Source organism: Ruditapes philippinarum, unplaced genomic scaffold (genome assembly GCF_026571515.1).
Source record: "Ruditapes philippinarum isolate M1 unplaced genomic scaffold, ASM2657151v2 ctg1300_1_1_1_1, whole genome shotgun sequence".
Lineage (NCBI taxonomy): Eukaryota > Metazoa > Mollusca > Bivalvia > Venerida > Veneridae > Ruditapes > Ruditapes philippinarum.
In genome coordinates this window covers 71,941-90,235 of record NW_026855312.1, presented here as the reverse complement: position 1 = coordinate 90,235, position 18,295 = coordinate 71,941, and the positions used below count along the sequence as shown (strand labels likewise).

The following is an 18,295-nucleotide window of genomic DNA, read 5'->3' as shown; positions in this document are numbered from 1 at the left end:
AGAACAAAAATTTTTATCTTGACTATTACGCTTTACAAAACTATGATTGCTTTCAATGTTTGATGGCATTGGCACATATCTTTGCCTACACTAAAATCTAGTAATTCAGATTTCTACACCTGTTCTAGCATTTGTATCACCCATTATTAGCACTGGACCATAATTCAAAAATTTTGTTAAGTCATTTTCAAATAACTGTAGTATATCTAAGTCATGTCGTTTACTGTAAGAGGAGTTACTTGGTGCCATGTATATAAAGCATACATAAAGATTATCTTTAAGTCCAAAAAAAGATTTTTCAAGTTGCAGCCATTGTATCTCAGTACTTGATGACTCAAGTAATTTTACCCCCTGACTAATTTTGGGGTTCAGAAGTATACTCATTTCCCCCTGAGATGGGGAAACCCTTTTCCTCGGGTCTTGGAACATGAATAGTATGATATCCTTCTATACCTATGTTACAATTTGTTTCTAATTTCACTTCCTGTAGACAGAATATATCATAATTTGCAACTTCTTTTATGAATGTTTGGTCTTGAGTCTTGTCATTATGTACATTTCTCAAAGTATTTATATTCCAACAGCCAAGTTTTAAAGAACACATACTAAAATATATAAGCAACAAGAACACATTAACTTTGACAAAATAGAAAAGAAACAATTAATCATTATATTTTAAGTATTGACAATATAAATGGAAATCACATGAAAACCATTTTATGTGGAAAAAAACAAAAACAAAAAAAAAACAACAACATTGTTTTATAACTATAATAAGTAGTTTATGTTTCTTTCTTTTTTGTATAGGTCTTATTCTCCATAATAAAAGTTATTACTTCTTACTTAAATGAGTTGTAAAATATTGTACCCCTTTCAAAAAAGTACCGTAACTATATGACAGTAATAATAAAAGCTGACACTTACAATAATCAAAGCATAACTGACTCTGGGGGTAAAATACACTAAGCATACACTAAACAAATATGCCCCATATGCATATATAATCATATTTTAAAAATCTAACAGCTATACTGATATGCTGTATCTATGTAAAAAAAGATCCAGTATAAAGACCTCATGCGCTTAAACAATTATATCATTATATATATAATATATAGATAACTGTTGTAATCTTACAGGCTAAAAGATTATTGATACTTATGAATACATCAAAAATATATGATAACCCGACAAAAGATGTAGCTTCCGGTTTAGAGGTCAAGGACATGATATAAAATCTAACACTGAAAGCTGTCGTGTCTGACGATACTTACCAAGAAATGGGTCTTTTTCGACCCCCTTGCCTCAAATTCTATTCATTATACAGACACAAAAAATTTCTTCAAGGAGTTAGGACTAAGAGGGATAAACATTTCTATGAATTTAAGGAGACATTTTCCTAGTGTTTAATATTTTTATTTTATGAATTTGGACTGAAAATTTACGTACCACCATGTTGTCTATCAGCTGTTTTACTCGTACTGGGGTTAAACCCCAAAAAGTGATAGTGTTCAGTCACAGGAAGTTCACAGACAATTTTCACAAGCGTGCTTCGGTTGACAGTGAATCTCGAGAAAGATCAAGATCTGTAACAGCATTTTATAACCAGAGTGCAATAGATATAGCTGCTGAAAAGGTATTTATGAATAATTTTTATTTGTTATTTCTTATCATAGCAACAGTATGATTCATCAGAACCAATGACAATCATTAACAAAATGTCAAATTTAGTACTCTATCTAGTTTATATTGCATTTAATCTTCTGTTTAATGGAACCATCAGATTCCGATCCAAATAATACTATGGATGGGTTTTAATACCAGTTAAATGGGTCGCCAGTTTTATAGTTAGCCTGGCCCTATCTTCCAGGGCTGTAGCAACTGGGCGATAAAGTTGCCCTAAGTAAATGAACTTCGACGATTTTGAACATCAAAGCGAAATTGAGTTTGCTGCACTTGTTTACTTAATGCATAGACAGTTCTTTATATATCACACAGCGCTTGACAATGAATTTAATCCTCACCTCTGGCCGTAAGTAAAATGCGACTACCGATAATGACTGCAATTAACACATTTGTGTGACATGATATGCAGCTCCATCGGACATATTGCCAACTAATACCCCGATGTAAACATCCCAATTAATTACGCATAATTTATATGACACATGTCACTTTTTAAATCAGGGAGTTAAAAAAGTTACAGTCTGAATCGGTCCTACCATATTTGGCAGTAACTACACGCAATGTCACACTGACAGTGTAAATTTACTTGCATATTAGTTAATACACAACAGGAGCACTAGTAAATGGCTTGATACAGTTATGTTTTCATCAACTTAAAAGTTGGTGGCGTTTTTGATTTTCTTAAATCGGCAGTCGGTCCAGGGCCTTTTTTCCTTCTATAGCAGGGGCCAGTATAGGGCTGCTTCCCCAAAGAAAAATTCTTTAAAAAATCATGCAGTTTTCCCCAAAAATTGAATTTACATAAAGTTTTTTCTTCGCCTTTTGCAAATATACAGTGTAATTTTTCCCAAAATTAAGGGCTGGGCTGCTTCCCCCAACCTGTGAATAAAAGCCCTTCGGGTCAGTAAATTCATTAAAACTGGATATGTTAACACCTGTTTAAAATGCTATGAAAGAGTGTAGAGTTAATCTGTTTTAACGATCAGTAATTTTTTTTATTGTTTTTTTTTGTACTTTACTCATGACATTAATAGCAATTCTATAAAAATATTTATTAAATAAATATAAAAAACGGATTTAATAAACGGAAAATAACTGGATCTTTTGGGAAATCAATATTTTGGTTTTATTTCGTTGAAAAAGACTTATCAGACGATCACCACTTGATTGCTAGTCCATTTACTTTAGGCCTGTAACCCCTTGATAGCAATATAATACTTGAATTAAAAAAAAAATACTAAATAAAAATTCTGCATTTGTATTAAATAAAAAAAAAATCTGCGTTTGTATTAAATAAGAAAAATCTGCATTAATTTTGTATCCCTAGTATGTACATCTTTTATATATATAATTTAAATATAAAAAGATAAAACATCTTTTTATAGATCAAATCAATTCTTCTAGCACTTTTTCACTTCTCCCTATGTCTTTAAACTTCTCCCTGATAGGAGATGAGAAAGAAGTCACTTCTCCCTAAATTTTTGGTCTAGCTAGAGTCCTGTCTTCTGGGCCAGTTTTTATCATCTTCTTTTATTAATCATTATTATGACTTCGCCATATTGCATGTGGTGGAAAACAATAACCAATACCGAGTCAAAAGACCGTCAATCTTTTTAATATTTCATTATTTATCAGATAAAATTTGGGGCATGTTCATTCTAGTGAATAACGTTAACCCATACAAAGGATGTTGCTTGGGTGAAAATTAGTATTTTTAGAATTTCTGACTGATACAAGTGGTTCACTGACCTACTGTTCAAACAAGTGGTTCACTTAATGACAAGTTTTTTTACACAATTTAATGGACTGGAAAAAGTTTTTTTAAGGTTATATATCATAATCATACATCTAGAATACAGAAAGCTGTCCCTTTAGATAGCCTCTGCTAAGTACCATCCATTTTGAATTGAAATGAAATTAAAAATTTTATAAAATGTATGGGTAAATTCCATTATCAGCTCCAAGAACTTGATTTTCCCCTTTTCTGATTTATCACGCTTTATTTTCCCCTTCATAAAGCCACAGTTGTTTTGAAAATTGAGGAAAAAAATCAATGCTTTAGAAATGTTGTATGTAAACTATAGATTTTTTTTATCATTTCACTTTATATTTATATCATACATTGTATGTGGCGAAATGAATTATTTTACCTGTGAACATCTGTTTGTCACTGATTGCCAGCTGTTATTGAAATACTAGTAGAGTTCAATTTTGGCTGAAATGTTTGCTAACTTTAAAAAAAATGTTTTAATTTGTGTATTTTAATAATACATTGACTGTCTTTGTTTTGACCTGGAGTTATTGTACTCAGCCAGGCCTTAGTGTAGGCATCACACTTTGGTGCAAGTTTGAATCTCCAAAACTACTAAAGGAAATGGGTTGAAACTTCACACACTTATTTGATAGCATGACAGGTCAATGATACAATCTGGAAGGTCCATAACATGGATCTTGAGAGAATTATGGCCCTTTTTAAACTTAAAAATTTCTACATTATCCATGCAATGTATTATTTTACTATCAAGCACTAAGAAAAGTCCAGCAAGTCCTACTGACAGCTTTTTTCTTTATGTCCTATGGACAGCTGCTCTTGTTTGTATTTCATGCAAAGTTCAATGATTATTTTTGTTTTCAAGAGAAGAGTTGAATTTTTTCTGATGTTTAATGTTTTCAGGACAAAAAGGAACTATTTAATATGGATTTAAATCATGTGGACAATGTAAAAGTTTTAATATGGCAATTTAATGGCTTTATTTGTGTTTAACACAAGCCACCTATTACCAGAATAGAACTTTTGGCAACCCATCTGGCCAACAGCTATGTGAGGTGGATAGCTGTATAGTTCCTGGCAAAATTAAATGACAGTGGTTAATGGCCAGAAATTCAAAATTTGAAATTATCTAAGAACAGTGATTACAATTAGTGGTTTTAAATGAACTAGAAGTTAAGTAAATGTTGAAATTATCAAATGTTTTGATGGTTCATCTGATTCTAAAAGTTCAAGGTCTGGTGTAATGTGTAGGTCAATGACCACTGAACGTATGATCTGTAGTATTGTACCAGTTTATTAGTGTAACTGTGTTTATGAAACTTTCAGGCCATTTAGTGTGTTCCGTTGTTAATAAATAATGAACATATTCATAATGTTACAAATCTCTGGCTCAAAATATATTTTACTTGGTGGGAAAGTTATGATTGTTATATCAAATTTACTACATGTTATGATGTATTATCAAAGTAGAAAATAGAGTCTACCTGTAAGAGAGAGAGAAAAGATGATGTAATTTATCTTGTAACTAAATTTAAACAAGTTTATAAACCTACTAAATCATATATTGTATATTTTTACTGCAAGCCAGATCTTAATGCTCTGTTAAAATTATTTAAATGTACACATCATGTTGAACTTTTGACCCTGTCTGATGTCGGTATCCTGGGGCAACTGTAACATACTGTTATTTATAGCTGTTACATCATCTTTTCATGATTAAACCTGTATGTATTACAGTACAAGTACATTTTCATTATTAGATGTAATTGAACTGAACAAAATGTGTTTATTGCACTGGTTTACCTGAACACAATAATAAATCTTCTTTGTTGATGTCATGTTTATATATACTATTAGCATTTTATATAGCATTACCAAAGATTATCAAATTTTAATATAATACGGAATAGATTTTACAACAGCTATGCGGATGAATTCCTACGTTCAGAAAACAATTGTATAGGATAAATTTAGCATGGGTTGAATTCAAATGTTTTATTTATTCTATTTTAGTAATAATGCCACACTTATTGGCCTTGAACTGTGGGCGTACAATGTAATTAGGGTTAACAAACTATCAATGTAAAATCCATGAACAATTATCTTATCTCAGTATTTGAAATTATTTTTTGTCCAATAGGATTGCAGTATTTCAAATGAATTGTAACATGTTTACTTTGGAAAATCTGCAAAGTGTTAATCAGTCAATTAAGTAAATCTACTATCTATAAAAATAATTTAAAACACTAAGCTGGTTAAAGTTTATTAGTACATATTTACAAAATTAAATTGGTCATGCTGCTATGCCGCGTGCGCGCCTGACCAATTTAATTTTATAAATACAAACTAACAAACTTTAACCTGTACATAATTGTCTTGTCTATTGGCTTATACAGACAAAATATTTAATTTTAGTATAGTATGAAATGACAACATAATGTGTACCAAGTAAACGACAGTGACTTAAGTATCCAAAATAGTCTATTTCTTTTTTGTGTGAAAATATGTTTATTTACAGTTGCCACCGGAAATCTCATATTGGTGACTCACTACCTAAGACTGTTAATAATCCTTTTTTAGTCCCCTACCGGTTTACCGGAGGGGACTTTAGGTTTACCCTCCGTCCGTCTGTCCGTCTGTCTGTCCGTCCGTCCGTCCGTCCGTCCGTCCGTCCGTCAGTCCGTCCGTCCACAAAACTGGATCCCGCGATAACGCAAAAAGTACTGAAAATATTTTAATGAAACTTGATATATGGATAGATGGCAGTATGGAGATTATGCACGTCTTTTTCTTTTCTTCCTATGTTGAAAATTCTGGTTGCTATGGCAACAAATAGACTGAAAATATGGCAAATTTTACACATAACCTGGATCCCGCGATAACGCAAAAAGTACTGAAAATATTTTTATGAAATTTGATATATGGATAGATGGCAGTATGGAGATTATGCACGTCTTTTTCTTTTCTTCCTATGTTGAAAATTCTGGTTGCTATGGCAACAAATAGACTGAAAATATGGCAAATTTTACACATAACCTGGATCCAGTGATAACACAAAAAGTACTGAAAATATGTTTATGAAACTTGACATATGGGTAGATGGCGGTATGGAAATTATGCACATCCTTTTCTTATCTTCCTATGTTGAAAATTCTGGTTGCTATGGCAACAAATAGACTGAATTTCAAGATTTCTGATTCTAGTTTTTAAGTTTTTTCACTATAAGTTCTTTATTTCTTAAGGTATTTTCTTCAAACTTTAAATATAAGTTGCTTGTCATCAACCACATCATATGTGACAAGGTTTACAACTCTAGCACAAAATTTATCAGAATTACCTCCCTTGAACTTAAAATTTTCATGAAAAAAACATTGTTTTTTTTTAATAACTTCTTTTTCTGAATGTATCTACTTCAAACTTCATATAAATGTTTCTTATTATCACTCAACATTAAATTTTGTGAGTGTCCAATACTCTAGCAAGACTATTTCCAGAATTATGCCCCTTTTGAACTTAGACTTTTTTTTGAGAAATTGGTAATTTTTACTCCAACTTCTTCAATCATGATAGGATTTTAAAAATGTTATATTTTGATAACAGGGATGTTTAAAAAATAACTTTAGAGTGTCTTTCAGTCCGTCTGTCTGTACATAAAAACTGTTTCCTGTGATCACTTTTAAAGAACTTTTTCAACAAATTTACTTAAAATAGGAACCTAAGTGAATGGCCAATGGCCCTTCAGAATGTTGCTTGGGCTCTTACCGGTAGGGGACTTATGGATTGCTTGCAATACTATGATAATTGCTTGTTTTTTCTAGAGAAAGTAAAATGGATACAGAAGTGGCTGTATTCTACAAGTAGCAACTTGTTCTTTAACAGGCAATTTTTAATGCACCATTACACGTAACAGAATTGTTAGTAATTTTAGTTTGAGTGCCCTAGGATCAAACTTGCAACCCATGGATTTGTGGTCAGTCTGTTACAACTAAACCACTGTGTCAGCTCATGCACTGTATGCCATTTATATTATTTGATTTATGATCAATTGATTGATTGATGGAATTATTGATTGTGTATCAATATCAGATCTTTCTGAGGGTGATTAAAGATAAAGAAAGCTCATGTTTACCTGGCTACCACATAAGTTTCAGGGTTTGATTAACATCACCTGTAGAGGGATTCCTTATCTGATATTTATTTTATTATACCAAACATTTTAGAAGAATATATATTTGAACATTTATTACATACATGTAAGATAGAAACATATTTCATAGAGTGAACATAAGATGCTATATTGTTATAAGTGGCATAGTCAGGAAGTACAACAGTGAAGTACATAATTATGTACACACAAAACAAACAAAATCTGTTTCATGTCTTTAATGGTTTTAAAGTCATATAACAAATATTTGCTGTGTTACAACATGCATTTCTCCTCAAATCATGACTTTACAGTATTCAAGTTTCCTTAATATAAAATCTGGAGAAAGACTGTAGCATATTAATGTTAGCAATTCTATAACACTAGAATTGAAATATTTTCTTCCAAATTTTGATAATTGTCTAGTGGTTGCAGACCTGTGATTTCCCAAAAATCTACTTTTAGACTTTGTCTTATATAAATGAATATAGTTATGACAAATTAAATAATCTTATATAGTTATACTGTGAAATTTAGCTGTTAAATTGAGAAAAAAAAACAACAACAATCATCATGTCTTGACTCTTGGAAAAAAAAACAGTTATCAAATAATTCTCATAGTTGAATGTCTTTGTATATCATGTATTAAATGTATACATTGACAATTTTTGGATACTTTTTTGGCTTTATGAAAGGGACCATATATTTCGGCCCCAAAACTGTGTTTACATGCAAAGTCAAAGAACTAGGTTTAATAAATTAATTTACATTTATACTGAATTGACAACACTTAGGCAGAATGCAAATGAGTTTTCATGACCTTATTTCTCCAATTTAACTTTCCTTCCCTTGTTTCGACAAATTAATTTTTTCACATGGCTTAAATGAACCATTGTAATTGTGCAATCAACGATTTTACCATGGATTTTGGTCGATTTCAGTCAATGAAACAAATTATATTTTTTTCTGTAAAGATCTTGATGCTATTCATCCAATACTGCAAGCAACTGAAGCTAACCAGATTTTACTGGCCTATAGTCATGTACTGTAAACTAATTGGACAAAAAAATAGAATATTGACCTATATAATGTTCGTAGGAACATCAGAATATGGGTCTTTTATTAAGGTATCCATTATTTGTTAATCAAATATTTGTCTGATAATTAGAAAGAGTAAACATTTTTGATTCCAGAGTAGAGGGGGGGGGGGTCATGACCCCTAGAGGTTTGATTAGTATGTGGAACCCCTCATCTGAGATATCGGTGTCAACTTCTTAATAAAACACAAAGTCTATTCATGTTTTATAATATAAAAGTTTGGTTATAAAGATATGGTTATTAATGTTATTATTACTGTTATCTATATATAAATAATAACTTTTTCATTATTTCAGCGATCAGTGAGACTAACACCTACAACATTACTGTATGCGGGGAAAGCTCAGGGTGCCAGCCATTTACTGGTAAACTTTCACTTAAATTTACATTTAATTACACTATACTATGTTAAATTGTACTGCCCGTGCTATTTTCGTGTCTGGGCAATACTTCTCGCCTCTATGAGATTCTGCCCCAGAACGAAAATATCTCAGAATCAAACTTTGGCACATCAATATATTTTGACTAACCTAGTTTCTTAAGCAATGATAAATAGGTCACTTTCTCTTTTTTCACTGAATATAAATGAAATTTTTGCCTTTGTTGTTGCCAGTGAGATCAAGATGATAACTAGAGTTAGGAATGAGATATTGTAATTAACTTTAGTATATAGCAAGCATATGTAGAGACCAGGGATGTAGAAAAAATGCTAACTGTTTAAACAGAAAAGTAATAAGAGTGTTAAATGTTTAACCGACCATAAATAAAATAAAATCCTTGTTTTTTCAACATTAACTTTGTTTCTTAATGACAAAATATGCAATTTTGTTCATATTTTGTTGTACTCAAAATGATTACATTTTATATTTGAATATGGAGTAACTATTTATAACTAGGGTCATACCGTATTAAATCACATTGGAAAAAATACATTGTTGAGTACAACTAAAATACAAACAATTGCCATATCTTGTCATAAAAAAAACTAAGGTTATATTTAGAATCAATTTAAAACTTTTCAAATACTAACCTCAGTTACTGGTTATTGATTTTCCTAACCGGTTTTTAGCTAAAAACCGACTGATCCATTCCGTTTTAAAGAATAAATGTGACACCTGTAGTGGACACCAGTCGCAAACACACTTGGGTTAGCTTTTTGTGGGCCACTAGGGTCAAGGTCACTGTTACCATAATAGTATAAAAAAGGTTTTCAGGTGATAACTATATAGTAAATTAATGATGGGATATTGTAATTAAAGCAATAACTATATACATGTTGTAAGCAGATGTGAAGAACTCGCTAGGAATTGCTTTTGGGCCCCCTAGGGTGAAGGTCGTTACTGAAAATAGAAAAATGTGTTCTGGGAGATAAAGGGATTGAGGTACAGTAAACTCCGCTTATAACGAACTCACTGGGACATTCAAAATCTGTTCCTTATATCCGGAGTTCCTTGTAAGCATATAGCGAATTAGTTCCTTGTATCAGCAGTTTTTATAGCGAACAGATTTACATATAACGAACTGATTGTTAAACATCGTCCGCCATTTTGAAGAGCATTTGATTAAAAATAATTTGTCATTTATTTCTTTTTTTGGCACAATACCCGAGAGCGTACATTTTGGAATTTAAAAATCCTTTGCTATTTTAGTTTTAGTTTTACTCCCTGTCTCAATTTCTCATAACATAAAATATCATATTTTGTTTCTTAAGTCAGTGCTTTTCGTTTTCTTTCCATGAATAAAAATAAATAAGATTTTCCATTTTTTCTTCCTTTTATATTGAATATCTTCGATAATATTTTAAGATTGACTTTTACTTATAAAATATATAGAATTCTTTTTATTTCAATCAAGCATACTATGTAGTTTTCTATTGATTTTGTTTGCAAGCATGCGTGATTATGTTGAAATCTGATTACAAATGATCATAATTATTTTACTCGAGCAAAACTATTAAAGAAAAGAAATAATAGAATAAAAGGAATAACAGTTTTATCTTTGTGACTAGAACTCATGCTGAAAATATCCTAAATAGAAAACTATTACATACTTCTATACAAATTCATTTTCATAGATATATTGAATTATATACAACAATATTCCGCGAGTTTTAATCCGTGCCAATGAAAACGAATGTTGAAAATGCGGGATATATTTACGAATAGCTGATATTTGGAGTTCGTTATAAAGGTGTAATTTTCTGCACTTTTAACTAAATCGGGACTAAGAAATTAGTTCCTTATAAGCGATAATTCCTTATAACCGTGTTCGCTATAACCGTATATTTTTATATTAAATAAAGAAGGGCAGAATTCGGGCCAAAATAAATTGTTCCTTATAACCGGAAGTTCGCTATAACCGTGTTCGCTATAAGTGAAGTTTACTGTATTGAAATCAAACTAGATATATAGTAACTGAAGTTGATGCTGATACCTAGCTTGGGATAACTTTTTTGCCCTCTAGATTCAAGGTCATTGTTTCTTGAACAAAAAAAAGGCTTTTAATATGATAATAAGAGTTAGAAATGAGATACTGTTATAAAACAACCTGATGTGGAGAACCAGTTCGGATTCCTTTCGGACCCACTAGTGTCAAGGTCACTGTTACTTGATAAAGAATAATGGCTCCTGGTAAATAACTAAAACCAAATGAGTTGAGACAATTGATTTTAATAAAACAAGTGAAATATCATTTAATTCAGGTAGAGCTTGAATTTGGCTTCAGGTCACTAATAGTTCACTTAGTTAAGATGTTGGGTTGGGGTATGAATCACCTTTAGATATAGATGTAGTTGTGTTTAAATTGATTTCAATAAAATAATGTCATAAAACAATGCTGTAATGAGACAGTATCTTTTGCTGACTTGTTATATCAAACAAATATTGTCATTTGATAACAATTGCACTCTGCCCAAACTGATGACCAGTAGCTGTGTGCTAAAATGCTAAAGGGCCTATGGTCCTAAAAATGAGCATGGTCCTTAAAAAGAGCAATTCAGAGTTGAAAAAAAACACAATTCCAAATATTTTAGAATCTTTTTACACTGGCAGTTTAACCAGTTGCTCATCATTATACAAGGATATACATGTTTTACATACATTAAAGTAAATAACAGTTTGAATTTATTGCGCCTTATAATGAAATCTGACAGCTAGTCATATTTGTCATCTCCCACACAAAATAACACTTGAAATATATAAATAAGCCGCGTCATGACAAAACCAACATTAATGGTTTGCGACCAGCATGTATCCAGACCAGCCTGTGCATCCGTAGTCTGATCAGGATCCATGCTGTTGGTTATCAGTTTCTCTACTTGTAATAGAGTTGGTAAGCGAACAGCATGGATTTTACCTGATCAGACTGCGCAGGCCGGTCTGGATCCATGCTGGTCGCAAACCCATTATGTTGGTTTTGTGGTGACGCGGCTCAAATATGGGCAATTCTTTATAAAGATGTATTCTTCCATTTCTTCAGGTTCTAAAGTTGATACAGTCAATGATTGACTGTATCAACTTTAGAACCTGAAGAAATGGAAGAATACATCTTTATAAAGAATTGCCCATATTTGAGCCTAAAGTCTCCCCACTTCTCCCTAAATCAGCTGGAGGGAGAAGTGACTTCTCCCTAAATTTTGAACCTAGCTTGAGCCCTGGTCATGTAATTGCCCACAATGCAATCATTGACAATTTCAGAAGTGACTAATAAAATTGTCAATCATAATGTAGCAAATGTGGAAGCTTGATTTTTAGCTCGACTATACGAAGTATATGGAGAGCTGTCCTACTCGCCCCGGCGTCCAGATTTTAGATTAAAGTTTTGGTGCAGTAAAATATTTTTCACTATAACTTTGTCATTTGTTAAGGTATCAACTTCAAACTTCAAATATATTTTCCTTATCATCAACCACATCTTATGTGACAAGGTTCATAACTCTAGCACCAATATTTTCAGATTTATCTCCCCTTGAACTTAGAATTTTCCTCAAAAAGTACTATTTCTTACTGTTTCTTCTTTATTTCTTAAGGGATCAACCTCATACTTCAAATATATTTACGTTATCATCATCCCCATCTTATGTGACAAGGTTCATAACTCTAGCACCAATATTTTCAGATTTATCTCCCTTTGAACTTAGAATTTTCCATAAAAAATATCATTTTTAGCTCACCTGAGCATATGCTCAGGGTGAGCTATTAGGATCACTCTTCGTCCGTCGTCCGTCGTACGTCGTCCGTCGTATGTTGTCCGTTCACACTTTTCAAACGACATCTCCTCTGAAACCATAAGGCAGATCATAATGAAACTTCACAGGGATGTTCCTTGTGTGAAGCCTTAACAAAGTTGTTGAAAGAATTCCATTCCATGCAGAACTCTGGTTGCCATGGCAACCAAAAGAAAAAACTTTAAACATCTTCTTCTAGAAAACCCAAAGAGCTAGAGCTTAGATATTTGGCATGAAACATCTTCTAGTGAGTGTCTACCAAGATTGTTCAAATAAAATCCCTGGGGTCAAAATTGGCCCCGCCCCAGGGGGTCATTGATTTTCCCTAAATGCATATAGTAAAAACTTAAAAAAATCTTCTTTTAAAGTACCCAAAGAGTTAGAGCTAAGATATTAAGCATGAAACATCTTCTAATGAGTGTCTACCAAGATTGTTCAAATAAAAGCCCTGGGGTCAAAATTGGCCCCGCCCCAGGGGGTCATTGATTTTCCCTATATGCATATAGTAAAAACTTAAAAAATCTTCTTCGAAAAAACCCAAAGAGCTAGAGCTTAGATATTTGGCATGAAACATCTTCTAATGGATGTCTACCAAGATTGTTCAAATAAAAGCCCTGGGGTCAAAATTGGCCCCGCCCCTGGGGGGTCATTGATTTTCCCTATATGCATATAGTAAAAACTTAAAAAAAAATTCTTTTAAAGAACCCAAACAGCTAGAGCTAAGATATTTAGCATGAAACATCTTCTAATAGGTGTCTACTAAGTTTGTTCAAATAAAAGCCCTTGGGTCAAAATTAGCCCCGCCCCAGGGGGTTATTGATTTTCCCTATATGCATATAGTAAAAACTTAAAAAATCTTCTTCGAAAAAACCCAAAGAGCTAGAGCTTAGATATTTGGCATGAAACATCTTCTAATGGATGTCTACCAAGATTGTTCAAATAAAAGCCCTTGGGTCAAAATTAGCCCCGCCCCAGGGGGTCATTGATTTTCCCTATATGCATATAGTAAAAACTTAAAAAAAATCTTCTTTTAAAGAACCCAAAGAGCTAGAGCTAAGATATTAAGCATGAAACATCTTCTAATGGATGTCTACCAAGATTGTTCAAATAAAAGCCCTGGGGTCAAAATTGGTCCCGCCCCAGAGTGTCATTGTGTGGGGTCAAAATTGGTCCCGCCCCAGAGTGTCATTGTATTTAACTTTATGTGTATAGTAAAAACTTAAAAAAATGTTCTTTTAAAAAACCCAATGAGCTAGAGCTTAGATGTTCAGCATGAAACATCTTATGGGTGTCTACCAAGTTTGTTCAAATAAAAGCCTTTGGATTAAAATTGGCCCTGCCAGGGGGTGGGGGGTGGGAAGGTCATTGTTTTTCATTATATGTGTGTAGTAAAAACTTAACATCATGAAACATCTTCTAATGGGTGTCTTCCAAGTTTGTTCAAATAAAAGCCCTGGGGTTTAAACTGGCCCCGCTCCAGGGGCCTATATACAGGTGAGCGACCTCAGGGCCATCATGGCCCTCTTGTTTACTGTTAGTTATTTATTTCTAAAGGGATCAACTTCATACTTCAAATATATTTACGTTATCATCATCCACATCTTATGTGACAAGGTTCATAACTCTAGCACCAATATTGCAAGAATTATCTCCCCATAAACTTAGATTTTTTACTAGAAAAATGTTATTTTTTATTATAACTTTTTTATTTTTAAAGGTATCTACCTCAAACTTCAAATACTTATTCCTTATCATCAATTACATTTTATGTGACAATGTTCATAACTTTTGAAGCAATATTTACAGATTTATCTCTCTTTGAACTTAGGATTTTCTTAAGAAATATAATAACTTCTTTACTTTTTAAGGTGTCTGCTTCAAACTTCAAATATATATTTCTTATCATTACACAAATGTTGTGTGACAAGGTCCATAACTCTAGCATGACTATTTCAAGAATTATTCCCCTTGATCTTGGAATTTATGTTAACAAATATTATTTTTTTACTATAACTTAATACATAATTATACATAATTGATTTTTCTTTCATAGTTTTGTCCTCCTTTCTGCGTCCAGTATTTTATTAGTCGAGCTTCGCTGTCTCCTGTGACAGCTCTTGTTACTTGTAAGACAAGGGACAGTAATCTAAAAGCTAAATATACAAAATAATGCCCCATTTGATATAATGCCCATAATCTTAAAAATTATGTCACCTCAACCTTGTAAGATATATTTTTAACTTTAAAAGGAATACTCAGTAACTTATGTAACCAGTTTGCCAACCATAATAACTATAGACACTTTTCATCTTTGTGGCATTTGTTAATTTAAATGATTATTCAAGAAAAAAGGAGTGAGTGCAAATGATGCAGGGCTGTTGTTTGAATAATTTGTTTCAATATTTTTGTGCCCCCACGTTAGTGGCGGGCATTTAGATTTACCCTTGTCCGTCTGTCCGTCCGTCCATCCGTCCGTACGTCCATCAGTCTGTCCGTCCACAAAACTGGATCCTGCGATAACTTGAAAAGTACTGAAAATATTTTTATGAAACTTAGTATATGGATAGATGGCAGAATGGAGATTATGCACATCTTTTTCTTTTTTTCCTATGTTGAAAATTCTGGTTGCTATGGCAACAAATAGGCTGAAAATATGGCAAATTTTACACATAAACTGGATCCAGTGATAACGCAAAAAGTACTGGAAATATTTTTATGAAACTTGACATATGGGTAGATGGAAGTCTTGAGATTATGCACGTCTTTTTTTTTTCTTCCTATGTTGAAAATTCTGGTTACTATGGCAACAAATAGGCTGAAAATATGGCAAATTTTACACATAAACTGGATCCAGTGATAACGCAAAAAGTACTGGAAATATTTTTATGAAACTTGACAAATGGGTAGATGGCAGTCTTGAGATTATGCATGTCTTTTTCTTTTCTTCCTATGTTGAAAATTCTGGTTGCTATGGCAACAAATAGGCTGAAAATATGGCAAATTTTACACATAAACTGGATCCAGTGAAAAAGCAAAAAGTACTGGAAATATTTTTATGAAACTTGACATATAGGTAGATGGCAGTCTTGAGATTATGCACGTCTTTTTCTTTTCTTCCTATGTTGAAAATTCTGGTTGCTATGGCAACACATAGACTGAAAATATGGCAAATTTTACACATAAACTGAATCCAGTGATAACTCAAAAAGTACTGGAAATATTTTTATGAAACTTGACATATGGGTAGATGGCAGTCTTGAGATTATGCATGTCTTATCTGTTCATGTCTGTTCATAAAAACTGTTTCCTGTGATCACTTTTAAAGAACTTTTCCAACAAATTTACTGAGGTCTTCCTCTACCAGTAAAGCTGGAACGTTGTCAATTGATCTATACTGTTTCGGTGTGAAGTAAAACCAAAACAAACAAACAAAGTTTACTGAAATGATTATTAGTTATATTTGTTTGTCTTTTTTTATATCAGAAAAGTGCTCAGTATTTACATACAGAACTACCAGTGAGGATTGCCCACAGAATTACAGGCTTCAGGAACCTGCCGTTTATTGTTGGATGTAATCCCATCATCAACCAAGTGGTAAGTTTACATTTTGTGACCTAGAATATTTAAATAACGGTATATCCTTATGGTAAAAGTTTGTACCAGGGGGTTAGCTTGAAAAAACCCACACTTGCTGAGTTACCGATAACATCCATTGGTAAGGCATTATTAACACTGAAAAAGAAAATTATCTTACAGATCTTGGATAATCTTTGTGTTACAAATATGCTACAATGATCATCATATGATAAAAAGATGACATGTTGATAAAAATCATTAATATATTTTTTATTGCAAAGTTTAATAGTGTTTGAATTTTGTTTATTTATTTTTGATGTGAAACAGTACACATTTAAAAGCAAATTATGCCTCAGAAACAAATAAGAATTTTACTTTTTTAGAAAGGGCAAACATGAGTATTAATTAACATTTAAATAATGTGTTTAGAGCAGCATGCCAAGTGCTTGTTGCCTCGAGTAAGTAGTGCTTAATTTGAAATTATTTATCATAAAAGTAGCAAAATGTAAACAAAGAAGCAGTTTGACTTCCATACAAATACTAAATCACTCTATTAGCTTTACTAATTGCCAAAAAACAACAGGAAGAACAAGATTGGTCTGACGGGCAATTGGCCAATGAGAATCTTTTTGGGAACTATCTAAGTACATCAGAAATGAAATGCTTTTTAGAAATAAAAATAAAAGTATTTCTTGGACATAATAGGTCATGAAAGTTTTTCATGTAGGTAATAAAAGGTCAAGGTTGCTGGTTCTGTCTAAGTATTAACTATTTATTGTTTATAATCAGCAATATTTTAAATAATTTAGTCTGGAAGCCTGTTATATTTATTGACACAACCTAATTGTATACTGGTAATATAGTTAAGTGTGCAACTTCATCAGAAAATCCACTTCATCAGGAAATCTGAGTTACAGGTGCATCAGTACCTATACACAATGTTTACAAACTTGATATGTGGAGAACCAGGTTATTGTACTAGTTATTCAAAGATTCAAGGTATTTGTTCTATATAAAACAACTCCCAGGATTTTTGCAACATACATTAATGAATATACCTGGATTAACTACATTACATGACTGTCATCTTGCAGGGAACACCCAACTATGATTGCTTTTGTAATTGCTTTCGGAGAGAAATTTATTTAACGCTTCACAAGAATGATTGAGTAGCAAACAATTAATATTTGCTTGCAAATGCCGACAGTAATTTTCTATGTTCATTTTATGAAACCTGGTTGTGATTGCCTCTCATTTATATTGTATTTTATCTTGTATTTATAACATACCAACTTCGTACAAAGTGATAAAATTGGTATATTATTATATAAATTTGTAATAAACAGCAAATGTTTAACATCTTCTTATATAATATGTATAAATTTGCTTTGATTTTGAACCATGAAGTACAGGTATGTGATTATCATGTTCAGTTTGAAAACATAAAATTATCATCAATTTGCAAAATATTTTGATTAGTACTGAAAAGCCATGCCAGTGTATATTTATCCTACATTTATATGGCGCTATACAGAAGAACCAAGCTTTCAGACTATTTTCTCTTATACAAATTTACAATTAAAACCCAATTTACTCATACTAAAACTTGCAAATATTATGAGAACACAAAATGTCAAAAATAATAATCAGTTGATATATCATTTTTTACCTCTCTCTCATTGTAATTAGGACCCATAAATTCAATTACTATTAGTCACAGATAAGTTAAAACATTTGCTAATTTCTATTTTGGGATTCTGATATCAGCATTCTAGTCCTAGCATGTTTTCCTCCT

At 32.1% G+C, this 18,295-nt stretch overlaps 1 protein-coding gene across 2 annotated transcripts in view; it reads left to right on the top strand.

Annotated features, from left to right (window-relative positions):
* The first annotated feature begins 1,201 nt into the window (after positions 1-1,201).
* The window catches only part of LOC132742896 (3-methyl-2-oxobutanoate dehydrogenase [lipoamide] kinase, mitochondrial-like), a 39,852-nt gene continuing 22,758 nt past the window's right edge, over positions 1,202-18,295 (top strand). The window contains exons 1-3 of one of the 2 annotated variants that reach the window (XM_060731398.1): positions 1,202-1,636; positions 8,996-9,064; positions 16,408-16,518. In XM_060731398.1, coding sequence (XP_060587381.1) covers positions 1,454-1,636; positions 8,996-9,064; positions 16,408-16,518 — 363 coding nt within the window. In that variant the 5' untranslated portion in view covers positions 1,202-1,453. The remainder of the gene's footprint in view (positions 1,637-8,995; positions 9,065-16,407; positions 16,519-18,295) is intronic. The other variant, XM_060731399.1, reaches the window with a different exon arrangement.